This window comes from Hyperoodon ampullatus (genome assembly GCF_949752795.1).
Source record: "Hyperoodon ampullatus genome assembly, chromosome: 6".
NCBI lineage: Eukaryota > Metazoa > Chordata > Mammalia > Artiodactyla > Ziphiidae > Hyperoodon > Hyperoodon ampullatus.
In genome coordinates, this window is record NC_136919.1 from 70,894,266 (window position 1) to 70,922,052 (window position 27,787).

Sequence of the window (27,787 nt, forward strand, 5' to 3'; positions counted from 1 at the left end):
AGTACATTATGAAAACAAGCAAATAAATTATTGAAAAATGAACCTATTTGAACTTACAAGTTTACTGTCCATCTAGAAAACCTTAATGAACATATCAGCTCAAACTATATTGAATTTTTTAAAAGTTAAATTAGAAGGTGTTAAAAATTACCTCACCAAATACAGCAAACATAGAGTACAGCAAAAATAAAATAATCATATAATTTTTGTGCTCTAATCTGCATTATATTCCAAAATATTCTTTCTGCAACTGTGGGATTCCATTGCTTTTTTTCTTTTCTTTTTTGGTCTCTCTCGAGACACAGAATACAATCTCAAATTAAAATACTCAAGTAACTGGTTACAATCAAGCTATGTCCCAGAGGAGTCCAAGGAAAGTCAGTGGAGAAAGTGCATTGTAAACTTAGGATACCATACAAGCCTAAAGCGATGCATTGAGGATTTTAATGTTTTCACCAGTATTTAGATAAAAAGTCACCAGTTCTCCCTCTCTTGTCAATGATATATCCATTCATTCATTATATTTTTATTTACTGGTATACCAGACACAATATTAATTAATCTAACTATAATCTTATTTAGATTTGAAGGCTTACACTGGGTTGTGAGAATATGGGTGATTTCAATTTTATTCTTGATATAATTTAGCACAGTGGCCATGCCTAGCTTTATAATAAAGACTTCAAATATTGACTAACCCTACCCAAGTATACAAAATGGTTTGAGGGAAAGAAAAAAGAGAGGAAAAAAACCCCCCAAACAACTGTAAAAGGGCCACGAACAGAAGAATGGGCAAATGGAGAAAAGTTTGTAAGGGTAAACAGAGCTGGTGGGGGAAGGGGGTATTTCAAACAGGTGGGTGGGGAAAGGGGTGGAGCTTGGACCCTTGACTCAAGGTCTAAGTGGTAGCCAGAGGGCTATAAAAGCTTGGTGGAGCCAGGCAGGGAAAGCAACCTAAAGGCCAGGATTGGCACACTGACGGAGGCCGGTAGGCTACAGCAGGTGCAGTATCTCGAGAAAGGCTAAAACGCTCAGAGCAGACGAGATGAGGTCCAGGATGCCGCGCCTGTTCTTGTCCCACCTGCTAGGGGTCTGGCTGCTACTGAGTCAACTTCCCAGAGAGATTTCAGGCCAGAGGACGAACGACCTTATTAAGGCATGCGGCCGAGAATTAGTCCGCCTCTGGGTCGAGATCTGTGGCTCGGTCTCCTGGGGGAGAACGGCTCTGAGCCTGGAGGAGCCTTGGCTGGGATCCGGACCGCCTGCAGGTGAGAGCACCCAACCCCCGCCCCCGACCAGCCGCTCCGCACTTCCCATTGGTTGATGTCCGGCTGCCGAGCAATGGGAAGGGTGGCACACATGACTCTGAAGCTGCCGGTGCCTAAAAGTTTGGGATTTTGCCTTGTAACTTGCTTTCTAGTCAGGATTTCACCCGGGATTTCACCACAGGGAGAGAAAGCAGCGGGAACAGCAAGTGGCCTTACCTGAGAGGCACTTGGTACCTTCACCTCCTGGCAGTCCGGGTGGCGGGGTAGGGAGGGAGAAGGAGGAAGCTACAGAGGGAGGTAAGTGCTCAAAGACCCACAGTAGGCGGGACGTACTCAGCCCGGAGGATCCGTACTCAGGCCAGAGAATCAGTCCGAGGGCAGGACTGGAGGCTTGTTGGTGGATGGGGCAACTGGACAGGGCATCTTAACTTGAGATGACAGGGGGCAAACAGTGAGGTGTGAGCTGGTTATCAAGCGTATTTGCGCACCAAAGGGCATAGGGCAGAGACCTATGATAGGGTCCTGAAGTGTAAACATAAAAGGGGGCCTTAAATTGAACGACCCTCCTTTGTTTAAAAAAAAAAAAAAGCAATCTCGGCTGTGGCCCATGCCATCGAAAACTTACTCTTTTATTTTTATTTGTTAACTTCACCAAAGGGGAGGACCTAACCTCCCACTTCTTTGAACTGAGTCTTGAAGTTCATGTGTGAGAGAAGGGATTAAAGAGAAAGAAAAGGGCCTGATGGTCTACAAGAGAAACTGAAGGGGAACAAGAGTCAAGGGAAGTTTGCCCTTCAGCCAAACAAAGCAGAAAGCGTGATTGATGCTTCAAGCATTTAGAAGCTGCAATGGATTTTCTTTAAAAAAGCAAGATCTCAGAATTAAATCTGGAATTTTTTTTAAAAAAACACTGTTAAGTTATAAAGCATTTATAAAGATAAATTGGAAGCTAAGTTTAAGTAACAATGGAAACTTTCACTGAGGTATAGCCTAGTCTAATCACTGTAATGGGTCATGTTAAAATCAGAGAGGGCAAGCTCAATTATGAATAATTGTTTTATATTTCATAACACATGCAATTTATGATAAATCACAACTATATTTATAGGCTATATGCATATCCTCTATATAAGTGACCCTCATGTAAAATCATTGTGCACACTAAGTACATTTACTGTCCTTTTATGGGACTTAAAATATGATTATAAAGTTTTTTACCTAACTTTTCTACATTGTTGGTCAGAGACTGATTTATTTAATGCAAGTTTTTACATACTTCTTGTATAATATTAATAGAAGAGTACCACAGAGTTTAGGAATTCACTGATTCAAAGTAGGTAAGACCAGATTGCACTTGCTTCATTGTTTCACTTTTTCTGAATAAATAATATGCTCATATTAAAGACTGAAAAATGTACATAAATACAATAATGAAGAGCACCATTAGATATTAAAGACTGAAAAAAATCTGTGAATTTAATGAGAAAATAAAAATATCTATATTAAATGAGGAAATGGAAAGCAATAATAATATTTGGCAATAGGTATGTGTATCTCCTGCATTTTCATTTAACATTATATTGTGAGCATTTTCTCACATTGTTAGACTCCAAAAAGATAATTTAAAAGTTCTTTCTGGTATTCCACGTCATAAATCTACCATATATATTTAACCATTCTTAGTAGACATTTAGGTTGTCTCCAGATTGTTGCTTAAAAGTGGTTTTCTGACTACATTTATACCTATCTAGATATTTGGCCAAACTTCTATTTCTGTAGAACAGGATAGTGATTTTAAAATATTTTTAAAGAACTGTCTTTGTCACTGCTCAGTACATAATTTGACTGGAAATAATCTAACAAAATATTGTCTGCAAATGAGGATCAAGGGAAGTGTTTAAATTACTAGTTAAGAATCACTTTGGAAGTACATGTCAATAATCTGTGATTCATGAGGTTTAAAACCTCTATTGTTTGATAGTTTCTATCTGTTTTTACATTATTAAATTATTTTCCCACAATGTGTGCAGAAATAATACTCACTATACCGTTTTAAAAACAAGATAGATATTTTTAATTAGAAGAAGTCTATGTTAGTAAGAGTTTAGTCCAAAATATACTGATTATAATGGAGGCTTTTGTATGAATTCAGGTTGATTAGGATATTATCTTTTAGACTCCAGAACCTAAAGTTGCTGTGAATTGCAAAATGTTTCAAAATAAATTTAAAAAATAATTTTAATAAAGAGTACAATGCAGGCAACAAAAGCAAAATTAGACAAGTGAGGCTACATCAATAGAAAAAACTTCTGCCACAGCAAAGGACATACTCAATAACGAAGGGGCAGCCTATGAAATAGGAGAAAATATTTGCAAGCCATGTACCTGATAAGGGGTTAATTTCCAAAATACATAAAGAACTCCTACAACTCAATAGCAAAAAAACTAATAACCTGGTTTTAAAATGGGCTAAAGACTTGAACAGACATTTCTCCAAAGAAGACATACAAATGGCCAACAGGTATAAGAAGCAATGCTGTATATCACTAATCATCAGGGAAATGGAAATCAAAACCACAATGAGCTATCACTTCACACCTGTCAGGATGGCTATTATCAAAAACCAAAAGAAAAGTGTGGTTAAGAATGTGGAGAGGGCTTCCCTGGTGGCGCAGTGGTTGAGAGCCCGCCTGCCGATGCAGGGGACACGGGTTCGTGCCCCAGTCTGGGAAGATCCCACGTGCCGCGGAGTGGCTGGGCCCGTGAGCCATGGCCGCTGAGCCTGCGCGTCCGGAGCCTGTGCTCCGCAACGGGAGAGGCCACAACAGTGAGAGGCCCGCATATCGCAAAAAAAAAAAAAAAAAAAAAAAGAATGTGGAGAAATTGAAACCCATGTATAGTATACTGTTGGTGGGAAAGCAAATTTGTGCATTCGCTATGGAAAAGAGTGTGGAGGTTCCTCAGAAAAAAAAAAAAGAACTACCATATGATCAGCAATCCCCTTCTGGGTATTTATTCAAAAGAATTGAAATCAGGATCTTGAAGAGACATTACCACTCCCATAATCACTGCAGCAACATTCACAATAGCCAAGATGTGGAAACAACTTAAATGTCCATCCATAGAGGAATGAATAAAGAAAAGGTGGTATATACATACAATGGAGTATTATTTGGCCTTAAAAAAGGAAATCCTAAAATATGCAACAACATGGATGAACCTGGAGGACATTATGCTAACTGAAAAATGCCTGTCTGAGAAGGACAAATACTGCTTGATTCCACTATTATAAGTATCTAAAATGGTCAAACTCATAGAAGCAAAGAATAAATGGTGGTTACCAGGATTGGGAGGAGGGAAAAATGGGGAGCTGCTAATTATGTATAAAATTTCAATTATGCAAGATGAATTGGTTCTAGAAATCTGATTTATAACACTGTACCTATAGATAATCATGGTGTATTGGGCACTTAAAATTCTGTTAAAAGGGTAGATCTCATGTTAAATGTTCTTACCAAAATAAAAAAAAAAAAGATATATGGGAACTCTGTCACATTTTTGTGAATTTTCTGTAACTTTAAAAGTATTTCAAAATAACAAGTTTTTAAATTGAAAAAAAAAAGTGCCAAAAACAACAACCTATGAATAAATGTAATAGAAACTACAAATGTTTTGCCTGATTCATTAACTGGCTTTAAGTATATGGAAAGTTACAACCAGCTTTTCATTGTATTCAATAAAGCTCTAATTAGAGAAGGTTTAAGTTAGAGCAAGGAGAGTTTTTATGAGGAGATTGAATTGAATTTAGGGTCTTACTGAGGGAAAATGTGAACATTTCTGACTACCAAAAAATGGTATAAATTCTCATCTGTCATTGCCAGTTTGGAACTTGAATGAGAGAAAACATTGGGAGGAAAAATAAAATGTTAGAGTATTGTTTTCTTTCCACTGAAAACTCCAATTGTTGAAGTTTGTTGTTGGCTGAGATCCTTGCTACAGAACTCAGGAAGTGAACAAGCCGAGACCATTCCTGCCTGGGTGAGGGGGCATGGTTTTCTCTGATCTGTAGGCATCAGTGGTTGCCCAGGAATCCACTTTCCATGCTTAGATTTCTATCTCTTGACCTCATTGTTTCCACTATTTCAGGAGGAATGTCTTATTATAAGCTGAAATGGACAGTTTTGCTGTCCATGAAAAACAGCAAGTAGTGATCCAGGTCTACACTATAATTTAAACTTCATCTGTGTTTCAACTTTTTTTTGGTGCTGTAACTCTCAAAATTGTGTAATGGGGATAGGTAAGGTTAGGATAGAATTTACCTGGAAGTTTTTTGAGGGCAGGAAAGATGTTTTCTTTTTATTTATATCTCTAATCTGGCAGAACCAGAGACATGGAAACTATCAATGGATGTTCAACTGAACTGAATGAGTGTAAAGAAGGAAGATGTCAGCTGGTCCCTGAAAGTTCCCAGCCCAAGTCTCAACCTTCATGTATACCCAATCCTGGAATGCTACTTAAGACCAGGCTCCCTTCCTAGGCAACACACAGAACTTGCATAGTTTATGATCTACAACATTGGAACAAAAACCATACACAGTAGTCAGTAGACACACACCACAACAGATTAAAAATCTCTTATAGTCAGTGATTTGTTGGTTAGTGTTCTTTTAACCCATTTCTCCATAAAGTAAAACATTATTGATTTGCAGTAAATACTCTAGGGAAGAGAAATTATTAAATACATGTATGAGGAGCATCAGAGACTGGTATCTCCTGCCTGCTAGATCAGAGCAGTTGGAAATTTTGCCTTTTTAACTTTATCCTGAAGCAGTAACTTGCCACCATGGAACAGTTGATAGTTTAAAATAATTAATATACTTTTCAAGGATTACTATCATAACTCAGAAGTTGCTTAGTCATGGAAATAAATTACTCAGGTAATAAAAATTCATCTGTGGTCAAACTGAGTGTTTTTGAGGATCAAGATGACTTCAAGTGTCAGAGATAAAAAAGTGCTATGGTGAAAGCATTAAAGGGACATGAGGAGAGATGACAAGGGTACGAGTGGAGTAAAGCAGAACTTTGGTAATGTTGTTTAACCTATCCAACTATAATAAACTAAGCTTTTTAGATATCAGGACACCTGCTGATTCTGATTCTGATTTTTATTGTTGAATCCTATTGAGGCAATGTTTTCCTTTGTGTCTATGCAAAATTTTATAGTTTTCCTGATGTACTTTAACATGAATATTTTTTCTCTTCCCCCTCTTTTTTAAATTAGAAATCATGCCACCCTCCATCACCAAAGATGCAGAAACCTTAAAGATGCTGTTGGAATTCGTTCCTAATTTGCCACAGGAGCTGAAGGCAACACTGTCTGAGAGGCAGCCATCACTGAGAGAGCTACAACAATCTGCATTAAAGGATTCAAATCTTAACTTTGAAGAATTTAAGAAAATTATTCTTAATAGACAAAATGAAGCAGAAGACAAAAGTCTTTCAGAATTAAAAAACTTAGGCTTAGATAAACATTCCCGAAAAAAGAGACTGTTCCGTATGACACTGAGTGAGAAATGTTGTCAAGTAGGTTGTATCAGAAAAGATATTGCTAGATTATGCTGAGATGAAGCTGTGTATTTCATCTAATGTTCACATGTATTCTCACTGACACATTCACTGATGCCTCTGTTGCTCCACTGATTACTAGAATATGAGAAATTATTTTTAGTGTTTAGGTTTTTCATTTGATGTGTAAGAAAATGTCCCTTGCATTATTGTAGTTTCTGATAATAATACTTTTTATGTGAGAAGATATTTTTGTTTTTTATTAATGATATAATTATGTTATTGCTTTTTTAATGCTACTAACTTAAAATGACAATAAAATCTTTATCACTTTAGCCACACACAATAACTCAAAGAAAATTTTAGAACTAGATAGCTTAGTAAAATGCTATGTCTTGCAAAAGTGAGAATGGACAAGTCTATTTTTGAAATTTGTATCTGATAAATTATAATCTGTCACCATTTTTCCTCCAAACATAATGCCCAAATGTTCTTTCACAACTTAATATCAAGTGAATTATTTTAATAGCAAAAAAATAAATAAAAATTTAAAAATAACTTACACAATACCTAACACCAGGTACATAAAGTGGACCAAAACTTTTTTATTGACATTAACTCTTAGATTGAATATGAAGTCACAAGATTTGAACTTTTCTAGTAGATTTAAAAATATTTTTTTGTGTCTTACTGAACTATTAATTGCAAAAAAATCAGATTGGACCCTAAGTCAATTTAATTTAGTTGAGGCCATATAAACTCAAGTATTTTTCAAACTAGGGTTCTTACCTTAATTCTACTGTCTAAAACACTAAAAAGTAAATTATAATTTTTTAAGGAGAAAAATGAATATATAATACATATAAAAGAGAATAAACAATTCAGTGTCATATATTATAGAAAAACTGTACTAGCAAGGGAACATACTTTGCTATTTTAGAATTTACAAACTATTTCTGTAATAAAATAACTGAAATGATATGAAAACTTGTTAGTATAGTAAATTAACAGAGTTATCATCTTAGTGTTTAGCCAGTTCCTTTGATTTACATACACTTAAATTTTTAGGCAGCATTTATAGAAAAAAGTGCAGTTAAATAGCAATTTAATCTCCATCATATGTCTGTAAATAGAATTTAAAAGGATTAAAACAGCAACTCCCATATTTCAAATTCCCATACATGATTAATCATAATCAGGCCTCCAACTAAGGCCACCTTGTAAAACTTCATAAAAGGCTGTGGAACCTCAGAGGCCATAAGCCACCTTGGACAAAGCCTAGAAGAGTACTGTCTGAAATGGAAAACCCAACACAGGAGAACAAGGGCAGTGACCAGGAAGCTTACAGCCCAGAAAGGACAAAGAGGCATCCCCAGACACAAGAGGCATCTCCCCAGACCCTGCCCTGGCCCATGTCCCTCATCTGCTTCTCCACAAAAGCCCTGAAGACAGGGCTCCTAGCCCAAGAATCTGTATTCACTACCTCTGATGATATCACTTTTTAAGTGCTACAAAGACAGTCTGTGGTTAACCATCTACTATAAATACTACGATAATCAGTTAACATCTTTAAGATATCTAATTCTTGGGCTGCTAAAGTCCTCCTAAAACTCTCATGAGAAACTGATGTTTGTATGCTTAATTTATTTCTCATATAAAAAATTTACTCAGGGGGCTTCCCTGGTGGCACAGTGGTTAAGAATCCACCTGCCAATGCAGGGGACACGGGTTCGAGCCCTGGTCTGGGAAGATCCCACATGCCGTGGAGCAACTAAGCCCATGCGCCACAATTACTGAGCCTGCGTCCAGAGCCTGCGAGACACAACTACTGAGCCCACGTACTGCAATTACTGAAGCCCACGCACCTAGAGCCCGTGCTCCGCAACAAGAGAAGCCACCACAATCAGAAGCCCATGCGTAGCAGTGAAGACCCAATGCAGCCAAAAAAACCCCACTGTTTATATATATGTATCAGTAAGGATTGTGTTCCCTGTAAATAACAGAAAGCCCTACAACAGTGGCTTCAAAGAAGACTGTGGAGTGAACATCCAACACTGAATGATGCCAGCAGGCTCCTACCACCTTTCCAGTCAGTTCTGCTTAACACATAGGCCTTCCTCCTTATGCACTTCTTTCTCCTCATGAGCCCAAGATGGCTGCTGCACATCTAGATCTGTGTAGATTTTAGGACATAAGAAGGCTTAGTGCCTGGATCAGAAAAGGAAAGGCTTTGCCAGAAACCTCCACGTGTGTGCTTACTTCACATTAGCCAGAACTGTGTCACATGGATACTACTACCAGCAAGAGACATTGGGAAATAATTTCTACCACTTAGAGACTAGAGAGTTGAGGTAGGCAAGGGAGAAGGGTCTAGAAAGGAGATTGGATCAGTCAACCTACAGCTTTGCTCATACTTGCTGTTCTTGTACCTACAATGTCTGTTTCAAATACATTAATCTTTATTTATTAACTTTCACCATTAAGATGAACTCCAGTTGGAGTTGGATCCAAATGATATGAGAAAAAGAAAGAAGTCTTTGGAATCCGGTAGACATGGGTAGGAATGCTCTAGCACTTACCAGCTATGTGCATGGGCACATTTAATATTTCTCTTTAAAAAGTTGTCTTTCTTTTGTCTTGACTGAAAACATTTTAATTTCTGAGTTAACAGACATTATTTTTTAATTGAAGTATAGTTGCTGTACATTATGTTACAGGTGTACAATACAGTGATTCACAATTTTTAAAGGTTATGCTCCACTTACAGTTATTATAAAATATTGATTATATTCCCTGTGTTGTACAATATTTCTATATAGCTTATCTTATGCATAATAGTTTGTACCTCTTACTCCCCTACCCCTACAGTGCACCTCCCCACTTCCCTCTCCCCTCTGGTAACCACTAGTTTCTTCTCTATATCTGTGAGTCTGCTTCTTTTTTGTTACATTCACTGGTTTGCTGTATTTTTTAGATTCTACATAGGAGTGATATCATACAGTATTTGTCTTTCTCTGACTTTTCACTTAGCATAATACCCTCCAAGTCCATCCATGTTGCTGCAAATGGCAAAATTTCATTTTTTATGGCTGAGTAGTATTCCTGTAGTATGTGTGTGTGTGTGTGTGTGTGTGTGTGTGTGTGTGTATACAACAACTTCTTTATCTATTCATCTGTTAATGGACACTTAGGTTGCTTCCAATTGTAAATAACGCTGCTATGAACATTGGAGTGCATGTATCCTTTTGAATTAGTGTTTTTGTTTTCTTCAGATATATACCCAGGAGTGGAATTGCTGGGTAATATGGTAGTTCTATTTCTAGTTAGTTTACAGAAAAATATAATGAAAAGTATAGAGTTCCAATTTGCCCTCTCATCCACAAATACAGTTTCCCCAATATTAACACCTTGTATTAGTGTGGTAAAATTGCATCAACTGATGAACCATTATTGATATATTATTACTAACTAAGATCTGTGGTTTATATTAGGGTTCATTCTTTGTTGTACATTCTATGTTTTTAAAAAAAATTATTTGTTTTTAGATCAGTTTTTAAGTTCACAGAAAATATGAGTGATAAGTACAGAAGGTTCATCTCCCCAGCTTCCCCCCAACATTTGTACATTTGTTTCATGTGGTATATCTGTTAGGATTGATGAACCACACTGACATATCATTATCAGCCAAAGCCCATAGTTTACACTGTGGTTCAAACTTGGTGTTGTACATTCTACAGATTTTGGCAAGTGTTTAATGACATGTGTCCATCCTTATAGTATCATACAGAACAGTTTCCTTGCCCTAAAAATCCCCTGTACTCCCTCCTTCCCTCCAGACCCTGGCAACCACCAATCTTTTTAGTCTCCACAGTTTTGCCTTTCCAGAAACTCATATAGTTATCACTCAGTATATAGCCTTTTCAGATTGTCTTCTTTCACTTAGTAATATGAGTTTAACATTCCTCCACATCTTTTCAAGGCTTGATAGTTCATTTCTTGATAGCACTGAATAACACTCCATTATATGGATATACCACAGCTTGTTTATCCATTCACCTATTAAAGAACATCTTGGTTGCATCCAAGTTTTGGCAGTTATAAACAAATCTGCTATAAACTTTCGTGTGCAGGTTTTTTTGTGCAGGACATAAGTTTTCAACTCATTTGGGTAAATACCAAGGAACATAATTGCTAGGTTATATGATAAGAATATGTTTAGTTTTGAAAAAACTGCTAAACTGTTTTCCAAAGTGGCTGTACCATTTCGCATTTCCACCAGGAATGAATGAGAGTTCCGTTTACTCCACAACTCACCAGCATTTGGTGCTGTCAGTGTTCTGGATTTAGGCCAAACTAATAGGTAGTGGTATCTCATTGTTGTTTTAATTTGCAATTGCCTTATGATGTTGAGCATCTTTTCAAATCCATCTTATTAGCTATCTGTATATCTTATTTGGTGAGGTGTCTGTTTAGATCTTTTGTCCATTTTTAAATTGGGATGTTTGTTCTCTTATTGTTGAGTTTTAAGAGTTCTCTGTATATTTTGGATACCAGTCATTTATTAGGTATGTGTTTTACAAATATTTTGTCCAGTCTATGGATTATTGTTTCATTCTTTCAAGAGTGTGTTTCATAGAGGAGAAGGTTCTAATTTTAATTAAGTCCAACTTACCAATTTATATTTTCATAAATCATGCTTCTGGTATTATTGACAAACCCAACATCATTCAGATTTTCTCCAGTGGTATCTTCTAGGAGGTTTATAGCTTTGCATTTCTTTTTATTGTGATAAAATACACATACCATAAAATTTACCACTTTAACGATTTTTTTAAAATAGCATCCACCTCTGTGGGAGGTTTTTTTTTTTTTCTTTTTTTTGGCTGTGCTGGGTCTTAGTTGCGGCGTGTGGGATCTTTTGCACGCGGGATCTAGTTCCCTGACCAGAGATTGAACCTGGGCCCCCTGAATTGGGAGCGTGGAATCTTAACCACTGGACCACCAGGGAAGTCCCCCATTTTAACCATTTTTAAGTGTACAGTTCACTGGTATTAAGTACATTCACACTGTTGTGCAATTATCACTATTCATGTCTGGAGCTTTTTTATTATCTCACACAGAACCTCTATACCCACTAAATAGAAACTCCACATTCCACCCCTGCAAGCCTCTGGTAACCACTATTCTACTTTCTGTCTCTACGAAACTGCTTCTCTAGATCCTCATATAAGTAGGGTCATACAATATTTGTCCTTTTGTGTGTGGCTTATTTCACTTAGCATAATGTTTTAAGGTTCATCCATCTTATAGCACATATCAGAAATTCATTCCTTTTTATGGTGGAATAATGTTTCATTGTATGTATATGCCACATTTTCTTTATCCATTCATCCACTGATGGACATTTGGGTTGTTTCCACCTTTTGGCTTTCATGAATAATGCTATGAACACGGGTGTATAAATATTTAAGTTCCTGCTTTGAGTTCTTTTCAGTACATACCTCGGAATAAAATTGCTGGATCCTATGATCATTCTATTCTTAACTTTTTGAGGAACCATCATACTGTCTTCCACAGATGCTGTACCATCTTACATTCCCACTAGCAGTCCCCACGAGTTCCAATTTCTCCACATGCTTGCCAACACTTATTTTTGTTTTGTTAATAGCCATCCTAATGGATGTGAAGTGAAATCTCATTGTGCTGATTTGCATTTCCCTAACAACTAGTTATGTTGAGCATCGTTTCATGTGCTTATTGGCCATCTTCTTTGGAGAAATGTCTATTCAAGTCCTTCACCTATTTTAATTGGTTTATTTGTTTTTATGTTGTTGAGTTGTAGGAGTTCTTTATATATTCCAGATGTTAATACCTTTTTCGATATGTAATTTGAAAATATTTTCTTCCATTCCATGAGTTGCCTTTCACTCTATTGATAGTCTTTTTTTTTTTTTTTTTTTTTTGGCTTAAACAACAAAATTTATTTTCTTATAATTCTGGAGGCTAGAAGTCCAAGATCAAGTTGCTGTCAGGGTTGGCTTCTGGTGAGCCCTCTCTTCCTGGCTTGTAGATGCCACCTTCACACCATGTTTTCACATGGCCTCTTCTCTGCAAGTGCATGGGGAGAGGGAGATCTTTGGTGTCTCTTTGTTGTCTTACAAGGATCACACCTCCACCCTTACAATTTCCTTGAACCTTAACTATCTCCATTAAATGCCTTATCTCCAAATACAGTCACATTACAGGTTAGAACTTCAACATATGAAAGGGGGGTGGGGGGACACACAGTTCAACCCATAATAATGACCATTTTTATTTGCAGACCTTTTTTTAATATTTATTTTTTATTGGAGTAAAATTGCTTTAAAATGTTGTGTTAATTTCTGCTGTATCATATATTTGCAGACTTTTTAATGATGGCCATTCTGACGGGTGTGAGGTGGTACCTCATTGTAGTTTTGATTTATATTTCTCTAAGAATTAGGGATGTTGAGCATCTTTTCATGTACTTGTTGGCCATCTGTATGTCCTCTTTGGAGAAATGTCTATTTAGATCTTCTGCCCATTTTTCTATCGGGTTGTTTGTTTTTTTCTTGTTGAGTTGTATGAGTTGTTTGTATATTTTGGAAATTAAGCCCTTGTAGGTCTCATCACTTGCAAAGATTTTCTCCCAGTCTGTAGGTTGCTTTTCATTTTGTTTATGGTTTCCTTTGCTGTAGAGAAGCTTGTAAGTTTGACAAGGTCCCACTTAAACGTTTTGCTTTTATTTCTATTGCCTTGGGAGACTGACCTAAGAAAATATTGGTAGGATTTATGTCAGAGAATGTTTTGCCTATGTTCTCTTTATGACAACCACCAATTTTTTTTTTTTTTTTTTTTTTGCGGTACGTGGGCCTCTCACTGTTGTGGCCTCTCCCACTGCGGAACACAGGCTCCGGACGCGCAGGCCCAGTGGCCATGGCTCACGGGCCTAGCTGCTCCGCGGCATGTGGGATCGTCCCAGACCAGGGCACGAACCCATGTCCCCTGCATCGGCAGGTGGACTCTCAACCACTGCACCACCAGGGAAGCCCGACAACCACCATTTTTAATGAAGTCAAACCTCCTCCGTAGGAAAACAGCTCTAACTTACCAGTTGCCTAACTTTCAATGTTGTGCATTATCTGTATGAAAAATGTTCTTTCCAATTTGGATTTGGCAGAAACTTCAAAACACACAGATAGTCTAGTAGCAGCTGCACCAGGTTTCAGAGGGTTGACAGTTCTCCCTGTTGATAGTCTTTTGATGCATAAAAGATTTTAAGTGTTAGTCAAATTTATCTATTTTTTCTTTGTTTCCTATGCTTTTGGTGTCACATCCAAGAAAGCATTCCCAAATCATTTGTCATGAAGTTTTTCCCCTGTGTTGTCTTCTGAGAGATTTATAGTTTTAGCTCTTACATTTAGGTCTTTGATCCATTTGAGTTAATTTTTTATATGATATAAGGTAAGGGTCAAACTTCATCCATTTTCATGTGGATATCCAGATTTCCTGCATTATTTATTGAAAAAAAGTCATTTCCCCATTGAATGGTCTTGGCACCTTGTCAGAAATAATTTGAACATATGTGTAAGGGTTTATTTCTAGGCTCTGTATTCTATTCCTTTGATCTATATGTCCTTTCTAATGCCACTACAACAATGCTTTGATTACTGTAGCTTTGTAGTAAGTTTTGAAATCAGGAAGTATGAGACCTCCAATTCTATTCTTTTTTTCAAGATTGTTTTGGCTATTCAGGGTCCCTTGTGATCTCAAATGAATTTCAGGATGTGTTTTTCTATTTCTGCAAAAAAATCTTTTGGATTTTGATAGGGATTGTACTGAATCCGCATATTGCTTTGGGTAGTACTGACATCTTAACAATATTAAGTCTTTCAACCTATGAACATCAGATGTCTTTCCACATAGTTATGCCTTCTTTAGTTTCTTTCAGCAATATTTTGTAGTTTTCAGTGTACAAATCGTTGACATCCTTTATTAAGTTTATTCCTAAATATTATTCTTTTTGATGCTATTTTAAATTGACTAGTTTTTAAAATATCCCTTTCAGATTGTTCACTGTTGGTGTATAGAAATTTAATTGATTTTTTCGCGTTGATTTTTTTATACTGCAATTTCACTGAATTCATTTATTAGCCCAGCAGTTTGTGTGTGTGTGTGTGATCTTTAGGGTTTTCTACATCATATCATCTAGAAATAGAGAAAATTTTACTTCTCCTTTCCAATTTGGATGCTTTTATTTCTTTTTCTTGCTGAGTTGTGCTGGCTAAAACTACCAATACTATGTTGAAAAGAAGTCGCAAAAATGGGCATTGTTGTCTTGCTCCTCATCTTAGAGGAAAAGCTTTCAGTGTTTCACCATTGAACATGATATTAGCTGTGGGTTTTTCATACATAGCCTTTATTATGTTGAAGTATTCCTTTTATTTCTAGCTTGTTGAGTATTTTCTCATGAAAAGGTGTTGAATACTGTCAAAGTTTTTTTTGCATCAATTGAGATGATCATGTGGATTTTTTTCTGTCATTTCTGTTTATGTGGTGTACTACATTGATTTTCAGATGTTGAACCATTCTAGTATTCCAAGAATAAATCCCACTTGGTCCTGGTATATGGTCCTTAGAATATGCTGCTCAGTTTTGTTTGTTAATATTCTGTTGAGCATTTTTGCCTCCATATTCATAAGTGGCTTTGGTCTGTAGTTTTTCTTGTAGTGTCTTTGCATGGTTTTGGTATCAGGGTAATGCTGACCTCATAGAATGAGTTAGGAAGAGTCTCTTCTTCAATTTCTTGGAAGAGTTTGAGAAAGGTTATTGATAATTCTTCCCTAAATGTCAGGTAGAATTCACCAATGAATTTAACTGGTCTAGGGCTTCTCTTTGTTAGGAGGTTTTTGATTACTGATGCAATCTCTTTACTAGTTTATAAGTCTATTCAGATCTTCTATGTCTTCATGATACATTATGGGAGGTTTTGTTTTTCTAGAAATTTGTCTATTTCCTGTAAGTTATGCAATTTGATGACATACAATTGTTCATGGTACACTATTATAATTCATTTCTGTAAAATCAGTAGTAATGTCTCCAATGTCATTTTTGATTTTAGTAATCTATCTTCTCTTTATCATTGTCAATATAGCTAGTAGCATTTTGTCAGTTTTGTTGATCTTTACAAAGATCTACCTTAAAATTTTTTCTTATTGTTTTTCTATTCCTTATTTTATTTATCTCTGCTCTAATATTTATTATTTTCCTCCTTTTGCTAGCTTTGAGTTGTTCGTTCTTTTTCTAGTTTATTAAGGTATAAAGTTAGATTATTAGTACCATGGTACATATTATGGAATAATAGTCAGCAAGTAAAAGCAACCAAGTATTGATGAATATAGTAACCTAGGTGAAAATCCACAGAACTAGGGTGAGTGAAAAAAGCCAGTCCTAAAGGTTACATACTGTATGACTTCTTTATAAACATTCTTGAAATGACAGAGTTATGTACATGGAGAACCATTTCACCAAAGGTTAAGGCCAGGAGGAGTTGTTTGGGAGGGAAGTTGGTATGACTGTAAGGAACTTTGTGGTATTAGAATGGTTCTATCTCTTGACTATAACAATGTCAGCATCCCAGTTGTGATATTGTACTATAATTTTACAAGATGTTACCACTGGAGAAAAGGGATCTCTCTGCATGATTTCTTACATTCATTCACATGTGTGAATTTGTATTATCTCAAAATTTAAAAATTAATTTAAAAAATTCCTCAAAGCCCTAAGACTTATAGGGATTAGTTGTGAATTGTCTGCTGGAAAGATATTGGTTGTGAAATATAAAAGAACAAGAGATTCACTCTTTAAATATCTATTTCAAGTGCTACTAAAGTATGCCTAAAACTCTCATGAGAAACTGATGAATGTGTGCTTAATTTATTTCACATAAAAAATTTACACCACTTATATATTTGTATTGGTTAGGACTGTGTTCTCTGTAAATAATAGAATACCATACCACAGTGACTTAAATAAGCCTAAGTAGTAAACACCCAACCCTGGTCCAGCAATTCAGTGATGCCAGCAGGTTCCTCTCACTTTTCCTGTCAGCTATGCTTACCATATAGGCATTCCTCCATATGCTCCCACCTCACGGTTCCAAGATGACCGCTGCATTTTCAAGTATCAGTGTGCATTATAAGCAGGGAAAGACGAAGACACAAGAAGGCTTAGTGCCTGGATCAGGAAAGCAAAGGCTTTGCCAGAAACTTCCATATATGTACTTATGTTGTATTGGGCAGAACTGTGTCACACAAACACTGCTACCTGCATATATCAGTTTGCTATGGCTGCCATAACACAATACCACAGACTGGATCATTTAAAGAATAGAACTGTATTTTCCCATAGTTTTAGATGCTGGAAGTACAAGATTAAGGTGCTTGCAAAATTAGTTTCTCCTGAGGCCTTTCTCCTTGGCTTGCAGACAACTGCTTTCTTCCCGCGTCCTCACATGTTGTTTGCTCTGTGTGCTCACATTCTATGTGTCTCTTCTTCTTCTTATAAGGAAACCAGTCTTTTAAATTAGGACCTCACCTATATGACATTTAACCCTAATTACTTCTTGAAAAGCTCTATCTCCAAATACAGTCATATTCTAAAGTTCTAGGGTTTAGGTCTTAGGCCTTCCACATAAGAATTTTGAGGGAACACAATTCAGTCTATAAAATTCCACCCCTTAGACCCCCAAAATTCATGTCCTCCTCACATGCAAAATACATTCACTCCCATCACAAGAGCCCCCAATTCTTAACCCATTCCAGCCTCAATTCTAGTTCCAAAGTTTCATCTAAATAACTTCTAAATCATGTATGGGTGAGACTTGAGGTATGATTCAGCCTGAGGCAAAATTCCTCTCCAGCTGACAACCTGTGAAACCACATAATTCGTATGCCTCCAAAATATAATGGTGGAAAACAATGGGACAGGCATAGGATAGACATGCCCATTCCAAAAGGAACGGAGGAAGGAGGGAGGGAGGGAAGGAAGGAAGGAAGGAAGGAAGGGAGGGAGGGAGGGAGGGAGCTTGGGAGGGAGGGAGGGGAGAAAAGAAAAGAAAAGAAAAAAGAAAGAAAAAGAAAGGTGATAGGTCCCAAGCAAGTCTATAACATGTCAAGGTAAATTCCATTAGATTTTAATGCTAGAGTATAATCCTCTTTGGCTCAATGCTGTTTCAGGCCCACTGGGGCTCTACTTTGGACAGTGGACTGCCCCACAACTGTGAACATCAGCCTTGCCCCCGAGGCAATGGGAAGTATCAGCCTGGTCTTTTGAAACCAGAGAAGAGACAGTCTTGTCCCTGGACCTGTGGTGCAGGGGGTCGGCCCTGCCAATCCCTGAATCACCCATGGGATCATTCTTCCATTTTCCTGAAGAATAATGTATATTCACAGCTGAGTAGCTCTATTGTTCCATTTGGTAGACTCCTAGAAGTCTAAGAGTCTTCCTTCATTTTGTTTTGTGTTTGTCCTTTTTGTCCAAGCTGCATGTATTTCTGCTACTATAGACCCATCTTTATTCCTGGTTTCTGCTGAGATGGGTGCCTAGATCCACGGGTAATCTCTTTATGGAGTGATTATACAGCCACATTCTTGGTGTCCTCTCCAGAATACACTTTCCATTTTTTTCAATATGGATAGGCTGAGAATTTTCCAAATCTTCAAATTCTGGGTCCCTTTTACTTAACAATTCCTTCACTTTATCTCTCTCCTCTAGCATTTTGCTTTAAGCAGTAAGGAGAAAACAGGCTGTACCTTGAATACTTTACTTAGAAATCTCCTCAGCTAATTATCTACATTAATCACTTTTAACTTCTACTTTCTACACAACACTAAAACACAATCAGACAAGTTCTTTGTCACTTCATAAGAAGGGATCACCTTCCCTATAGTTTCAATAACACATTCCTCATTTCTGTCTGAGATCTCACACAGAAACACCATTACCATTCATATCCTACCAACAATCTCTTCAAGGCAATCTAGGCTTGTTTTAGCGTACTTTCAAAACTCATCCAGCCTCTAACCATGACCCAGTTTTAAAGCCACTTGCACATTTTTAGGTTTTTGTTACAGCAGCAACTCACTTCTCAGTACCAAAATCTGATAGTCTGCTAGGGCTGCCATATTAAAGCAGCACAGTCTGAGTGGCTTGAACAACAGTAATTTATTTTCTCACAGTTCTGAAGCTGGAAGTATATCTAAGTGCTGGCAGGCTTAATTTCTCCTGGGACCTCTCTCTTTGACTTCCCGACATCTGCCTCCTTGCTATATCCATGGCTTTTTCTCTGTTTGCACACATCTCTGTGACCCTTTCTCTTCTTGTAAGGACATCAGTCATACTGGATTAAGAACCAACCTTTATGACCTCATTTAAACTTAATTACCTCCTGATAAGCCCCATCTCCCAAAACAATCACATCCTAAGGTATTGGGGGTTTGGGCTACAACAAATGAATCTGGGGAGGGGGTGAACACAATTAAGTCCATTAACACTGCAAGAGACTTGGGAAATCATTTCTATCACCAACAGCCTCAAGAGTTGAAATAATCAAGGGAGAAGAGGCTAAAAAGGAGACTGGGTCAGCCAACCTAACTAAAGTTTTGCTCATGCTTGCTACTCTGATACCACCAATTACCCATTCAAAGACATTAATCTGCATCTACTTACCTTCACTGTTATGGTTAACTCCAACTGGAGCTGGATTCAAGGGATAGATACAATGGCAACAAAAAAGGGGTGTTGGAATCCAATAGACATGCAGAAATCCCAGATCCAGAACTCACCAGCTATATTCATTGGCACATTTATACTTTCTCTTTAAATAGTTTTTTGGTTTCTTTTTTTTTACTTCAAATCTTTTATTTATTTATTATTATTTTTAAATTTATTTATTTTAATTGGGGTATAGTTGTTTTACAATGTTGTGTTAGTTTCTACTGTACAACGAAGTGGAGTTCCCTGTGCTATACAGCAGGTTCTCATTAGTTATCTGTTTTATACATATTAGTATTTAAGTACATGCAAAGCACTTTAGCTATACCCCAAAGGGCCATGAATCCTGAATTTCTCAGTGACCCTTAACTAGAAAGTAAGCACATATATTGCACATACAAGTCAAAGTTACACTGGAAAGTTCCTTCATCTCTCTTAACTTGATTCCTGTCTTTGTAAAGTAGGAAAAATGAACATATCAGTGGTCAGTGGTGAGGACTCCATAATACCACCCTTGTAGAGTAACCACAAACCACATAAGCACTCATTATATGTGTTCTTTTCCTCTTCTCAATTCCAACCTATGGTCTGCTTAGGATGCTTTATGATCCATTTAACTCTCATTCGTCAAGGCAGTCAGGCCTCAGGAAATATGTCTAAACAGTTTATGAGCCCCTTGAGTTGAAAATCTTATATTCATATTCTTTGCATCTCCTATGACAGTGCCTATTATGTACTAGGTACACCACAAATGATAGTCTGAACAAATAATTCTTTGCTGCTTTGCTCAATTATTTCTTACACAGATGAGTTGATACTAGTTTCTCTTGCCAGAGTTGAAAGAATTTCAAAGTAAAAAATAAAAGTAACTGAAAAAATTTATGCTACATTGAAAAGAAAATAATAAGCATTATCTTTCCTGGTTGCAGAAGAAACAAGATGTGTCTTCAGATAAAGATGTGAAAAAATACATAAAAACATGAAATATACATGAAAAAACATAAAATGTGTAAAAACATGAAATAAGTTATAGCTATCATGTTGTTTTCAACTTAAGGACTTCAGTATATTTGTAAAGTATTTTTCTATTTTTGCACTGCATTATTTCAGCTAAGGAAGATTAAGGATATTTTACAAAATGCCCTTTAATAATAGAAAACAGAGCAAAATGGCAGAGTTGGAAGCTACAAGATCTTGTTCCCCTGTGTGGAAATTGGTAGAACGTCAGAATAATTCTGGAAAACCATGAAAAAAATTGGATTAGAGTAACTTAACAAAAGCCCCAAAAGATAAAGCCGCCTTCAGAACAGCAGGGAAGATTTGTGATGTTTTAATTGCCCTTACCCCACCCTTACATGGAGTGCTAGTGTTGGTCTGGAAAAGGAGGCAGTCCAGTAACCCTTTCCCTCTCTTGAACCAGAGTGAAGAGCAGACATTATTTATAAATTATCATGTATGTTTGACAGCTATCTGAAGGACTGACATTTGTTTAACCGAACTCAGATCTCAGGTGGGAAAATAGAAGGCACTGCTCAAGAAAGCTGCAATGAGACTACAGACCTACAGACAAGTGGGGCAAGAGATTATGAGCAGAGACACACAACAGACAAACTCAGGCCCTGACAAGAAGTGGGACAAGACTGTTTAGGAAATTAATAAATTTCAAAGCAGCTGTGTATACAAAGGAATTAAGAAAAGCACAGGAAGACCAAAGCAAGACACAGGCTTAGAAGAGACCTGAAAAAAACCACCTTTCACCTTTGGCTGATCTCTAGGCTCAGAGCAAGTCTAACTCATTGGTGAAGGACTGCACCAGTATGGAGACAACCTTCAAAAAGTGGTAGAGGTGACTGTATTTCCAACTGTCTCATTTCCAACCAAAAATCACAATGCATATAAAGAAAGAGGAAAACAGACCATTCAAGGGAACAATATAAATAGACAGAAAACAACCCCAAGGAAGCCCAGACATTGGATGTACTAGGCAAACACTTTAATAAAACTGTCTTAAGTATGCTGAAAGAACTAAAGGAATATATGTGCAAAGATCTAAAGGAAATTAATAAATTGATATGTGAACAAAATGAGAATATCAACAAAGAAATAGAAATTATAAAAGGAGCCAAACAAATATATTAATGAAGATGAATTTATTATTCTGGAGCTGAAAAATAAATTACTAAATTGAAAAGTTACCAGAGGGGATCAACAGCAGATTTGAACAGTCAGAAGAGACAATTAGGAAACTTGAAGAAAGGACAATTGAAATAACTAAGTCTGAGAAACAGAACTATAAAAAATGAAGAAAAATAAATAGACCCCAAGGGACTTTTGGGGCACCATTAACTGGCCATTATACACATTATGGGAATCTCACAAGGAGGAGAAAGAGGGAGATGGGGAAGATAAATTACTTGAAAAAATAATGGCCAAAACTTCCTAAATTTGATGAAAGACAAAAATGTATAACCCAAGAAGCTCAACAAAGTCCAAGTTGGATAAATACAAAGTAAACCAAACAGACACATTATAAGCAAAGCAAAAAACAAAAGACAAAGGTGAGGAAAGAATCTTTAAATAAGCAAGAGAGAAGCTATTTATCATATAGAAGGGCTCCTCAATTACTTTATCATCTGATTTCTCACTGACAACCATGGAGTCCAGAAGGCAGTGGAACGACGTATTTAAAGTGCTGAAAAATAAAAGTCACCAACCAAGAATTCTATATGTAGCAAACTGTCCTTCAAAAGTAAAAGACATCTCAGATAAGCAAAAGTTGACGGAGTTTATCACCACCATGTCTGCCCTAAAAGAAATGGTAAAGGGAGTCCTTAAGGTTGAAATAAAAGCATTATGCTATGGTCTGAATGTTTGTGTGCCCTCAAAATTGATATGTTGAAAGCTTGATGTCCTATGTAATGGTATTAGGAGGTAAGGCCTTTAGTAGGTGCTTAGGTCATGATGGGGGAGCCCTCATGAATGGGAATTAACGTTTTTATAAAAGAGACCCCAGAGAGCTCTCTACTGACTTCCACTATATGAGGACACAGCGAGGAGTGGACAGTCTGAAACCCAGAAGACAGCCTTCACCAGAATTCAGTGATGCTAGCACCCTGATCTCAGACTTCTGGCCTCTGAAACTGAGAGAAAGAAATGTTTGTTGTTTATAAGCCACCCAGCCTATAGTATTTTGTTATGGCAGACTGAACAGACTGAGACTCTATACTAATATCAGATTAAACAGACCCCCTAGTCAAAAGCTGTTACAAGTGACAATGAGAATGTTATATATTAGTAAACGGGCATATTCGTTCAGAATATATGACCGTTACAAACATATATATAACATTCTCCAGAGCTCCAAAATATATGAAGCAAACATGGATAAAATTCAATGGAGAAGTATACAGCTCTACCACACAAGTTGGAGATTTCCATTTTTGTTGAAAAGATCAACAAAATTGACAAACATTTAGCTGGTTAATTAATGAAGACAGAGAAGACTATTGACTAAAATCAGAAATGAAACCAGGGACAATACTGTTGACTGTAAAGAAGTAAAAGGTGTTATAACAGAATACTATTAACTACTGTATGTACACAAAAGGAATAAGGAGATGAAATGGATATATTCGTAGAAAGAAACTATGTACCAAGAATGAATTATGAAGAAATAGAAAATCTAAATAACTCTGTACTTAGTAAGGAGATTGAATCAGTAATCAAACACCTGCCAACAAAGAAAAGCTCAGGACGAGATGGTTTCACTGGTGAATTCTACCAAACGTTTAAAGGAGAATTAAAACCAATCCTTCTCAAACTTATAGAAAAAACTGAAGAGGTAGAACACTTCCTAACTTATTCTCAGGGCCAAAATTACCGTAATACCAAAGCCAGACAAAGACACTACATAGAAAAGAAAACGACAGGTCAATATCCTTTATGAATATTGATGCCAAAATCCTTGACAAAAAACAGCAAACTGAATTCAACAGAATATTAAAAGGATGATACACCGTGACTAAGTGAGATTTATTCTTGGAATGCAAGGATAGGTTAACATACAAAAATCAATTAATGTATTATATCACATTAATAGAATGATGGAAGAAAAAACATGTAATAAAAGAATGACAAAATTCAACACCATTTCATGATTAAAAAACAACCAACAAACTAGGAATAGAAATACTCTTCTTCAACATGATAGTCTGTGTACGGAAAACCCACACTTAACATCATTCTCAGTGATGAAGGACTGAAAGCTTATTCCTTAAGATCAGTAACAAGACAAAGATGCCCGCTTTCACACCTTCAATTCAATGTAGCAGCCAGAGAAATTAGACAAGAAAAATTTTAAAAAGCATGCAAAATGTAAAAGAAATAAAATATTCTCTGCCTGAAGATGATATACTCTTACATGTAGAAACAGCTAGAGATTCCACAAAACAACTTGTAGAACTAATAAACAATTTCAGTAAAGTAGAATACAAAATTAACATGTAAAAATTGGGTGTATTTGGGTGTAACGAACATCCATAAATGAAATGGAGCATCTACAAGAGCATCAAAAACAATAAAATACTTAGGAGTAGAGTTAAACTAGGAGAAACCTACAAAACATTGGTAAAAAGCAATTAAAGAAGGCATAAATAAATGGAAACACATACTACATTCATGATTGGAAGATTTAATATTGTTACAAGGTAAATACTACCCAAAGCGATCTACATTTTCAATGCCATTCCTATTTAAATGCCAATGACTCTTTTTTTTTTTTTTGCAGAAATAGAACAAGGATCAATAAGAAAAAAATCTTTTTTCCTTAAAAAGGAAGAAAGTTGGCAGACTCGACTTCCTGATTTTGAACCTTCTACAAGGCTGTAGCTACAGTAATAAAAACAGTGAGGTATTGGCATAAGGACAGTCACGTAAATCAGTGGAATGGAACAGAGTGCCCAGAAAAAAACTTGCATTTTTGGTCAAATGGTTTTTGACAACAGTGTCAAGACATTTAATGGGGAAAGGACAATCTTTTCAACAAGTGGTGCTGAGAAAACTGATTATCCACCTGCAAAAGAAGAACTTGGATGCTGACATCACAGGATATGCAAAAGTTAACTAAATGTATTAAAATTTAACTCTAAATGTAAGAGCTAAAAATAATCTTCTAATTAGTTCTTCTAATCTTTCTTCTAATTCTTAGAAGAACGCATAGGGAAAATCTTCCTGACAGCAGATGAGGCAACGATTTAACAAATATGACACCAAAAGCACAGGCAACAAAAGAAAGATATAATGGACTTCGTCAAAATTTAAAACATTTGTATATCAAAAGACACTATCATAAGGGACTTCCCCGGTGGTGCAGTGGTTAAGAATCCGCCTGCAAATGCAGGGTACACAGACTTGAGCCCTGGTCCAGAAAGATCGCACATGCCGTGGAGCAACTAAGCCCATGCGCCACAACTACTGAGCCTGTGCTCTAGAGCCTGCGAGCCACAACTACTGAGCCCACGTGTCACAACTGCTGAAGCCTGTGTGCCTAGAGCCCATGCTCCCCAACAAGAGAAGTCACCACAATGAGAAGCCCGCGCACCACAAGGAAGAGTAGCCCCTGCTCTCTGCAACTAGAGAAAGCCCGCACACAGCAAGAAAGACCCAACACAGCCAAAAATAAATAAATTAATTAAATAAAATATTAAGGAAAAAAAGACACTATCTTAAGAGTGAAAGCAAACTCACAACACGGGAGAAAACAATTTCAAATCAAATAAAAGATAAAAGTTTAATATCCAGAACATATAAAATAGAAAACAATGTTTAGAAAGAATTTTTAGAATGACATGGACACCTGGAAATTCATTTTTAAAATAATCAATTACTTTGTAGAACAGCAGTGCACGTGGAATGTTCTCCAAAATCAGTTAACCCATAAAAATACGTTCAAAACCTCAGTTTTGAAAAGACCCTCCCAAACTGCTTGTCTTAATGAAAAATGCACCTAGAATGACTACTCCGACCACCCCATGCTGTAGCTCTAGACAGGTACTATGTGGACTTACACAATGCCCAGTATTTGATGAATGATGACTACGTCTTCCTCCAATTATGAGGGACCTAGATCATATCTTTTTTATTGGAATCTAAGAGTATTTACTAGTTTATTTCAAAAGTACCATAACTTCTGGACTTCCCTCATGGCACAGTGGTTAAAAATCCACCTGCCGATGCAGGGGACACGGGTTTGAGCCCTGGTCTGGGAAGATCTCACATGCCGCGGAGCAACTAAGCCCATGCACCACAATTACTGAGCCTGCGTCTAGAGCCCGCAAGCCACAACTACTGAGCCCACGTGCTGCAACTACTGAAGCCCACGTGCCTAGAGCCTGTGCTCCACAACAAGAGAAGCCACCACAGTGAGAAGCCTGTACACTGAAATGAAGAGCAGCTCCCGCTCGCCGCAACTAGAGAAAGCCCGCGCACAGCAACGAAGACCCAATGTAGCCAAAAATAAATAAATAAATAAAATTTATTTTTAAAAAATTACAAAACATTAAAAAAAAAACCCAAAAATACCATAACTTCCATCAAGCCCTCAGGCTTACCTCAGTGGATTTTGACTAGATTTTGAACACAAATTAATCAGGTTTATAGATATGTGGGCCTATTTGCATTTAAAAGTTTATGTATACTTTGAGAGTCATTTAATGAGCCCATTGCACCCCAAACCCTACTGACTTGCTTAAAAATTTAAACAGTGGTACAAACTTCGGATCACAAAATACAACACACATAGAATACCATAAATCCATCATAAAGATATAAATTTTTGCACACGAACGTGTGTTACCAACCTATTCTTCCTGGGATTGTGAAATTCTATTGCTTTTCCTTTTCTTTTGGTTGTGAGTGTGTGTGTGTGTGTGTGTGTGTGTGTGTGTCATCCAGTCTCTAGAGATAACAATTTCAAATTAACAAGTTCAGATAGCTGGTAACAATTTACCAATCACCTAGGGAAGTTAGAAGAAAATAAGAAATTGGTATAAAGTGAGAGTCTGATCACCTACCACGGTAAGAAGATCTTCCAATCCGGTGCTCTTCCAAGACTTAGAAGGCAACCCTACCTGTGACAAATCTGTACTATACACTATGTAAATGGCTAACAAGTCAATTGCAAACCAACCGAACATACAAATCTTAGTGCTGGTGCTGAAATCTCTTCAGGATAGTCATTATGATCTCAAAGTATGTTTCAAAATTTGCAAGCATCAAGTGTCAATCAAAACTGAAGATGAAACACTACTGAATGTTGAATTCTCATGCTTTAGTTGTACTTCCTTTTTAGAGTTTTTGGTTCTCTGCTTTTTTTACTGTACTGTTTCATTTAAATTTCCTACACGCAAACTTCGTTTGTGCAATTGAAATAAAACTGCAGTATATACATGTTAAAAAAAAAAAAAAGGCAACCCTAGAGGTCCATGTGTTTTCTTAATCCTTGTCAGAATCTCCAGAGAGCTGAAGTCCCCTCCAGGCTTAAGATACGGGTCCTCTGCAATAATGAATAAGAAAATCTGGGTAAAGTTTAAACGCTGTACAAACTAAAAGTGATATTTTGGAAATTTTAATACTTTTCACATAACTTGGCTCAAACATAATCAGTTTTCTTTCTTTTGTGAATAATTTTCCATCCACCCATCATAATACTATAGATGGATACACAAGGCACTACAGAAATCAATCTAATTATATAGATACCTTTACATGAGGAAATGACATTAAAAATTACAAATATTTAAGTAAGTACAAAAATAGTTGTGGAGGAGGAAAGGAAGAAGAAGAGGTAAATTAAAATTTTAAAACAAGCCAGGAGTAGAAAAACACTGAGAGCATGGAAGGGAATGGGATGTGGGGAGGAGATGGGTAGAGGGTGAACAAGATCTGAGAGAGAAAATTCTTTGGAAGCTGTTGGGGAAAGGGTTGGGACCACTGACTCAAGAGCTGAGTGATAGCCCAAGGGTTTTAAAAGCTATCTGGAGCCAGGGAGGAAAAATATTCGGGAGCTCAGGACAGGCATACAGGCGAAGGCCATAGCAATGGCAGCTGCAGTCACCAGAAAAAACTGAACTGGTGGAGCAGGAGAGACCAGATCCAGGATG

At 36.8% G+C, this 27,787-nt stretch overlaps 1 protein-coding gene across 1 annotated transcript in view; it reads left to right on the plus strand.

The window, feature by feature from the left end:
- Window positions 1-1,057: 1,057 nt before the first annotated feature.
- The window catches only part of LOC307054833 (prorelaxin-like), a gene marked incomplete at both ends in the record, with an annotated part of 30,456 nt that continues 3,726 nt past the window's right edge, over window positions 1,058-27,787 (plus strand). The window contains 3 exons of the mRNA XM_079706713.1: window positions 1,058-1,268; window positions 1,425-1,565; window positions 6,550-6,851. Of these exons, the coding sequence (XP_079562839.1) occupies window positions 1,058-1,268; window positions 1,425-1,565; window positions 6,550-6,851 (654 nt within the window). The remainder of the gene's footprint in view (window positions 1,269-1,424; window positions 1,566-6,549; window positions 6,852-27,787) is intronic.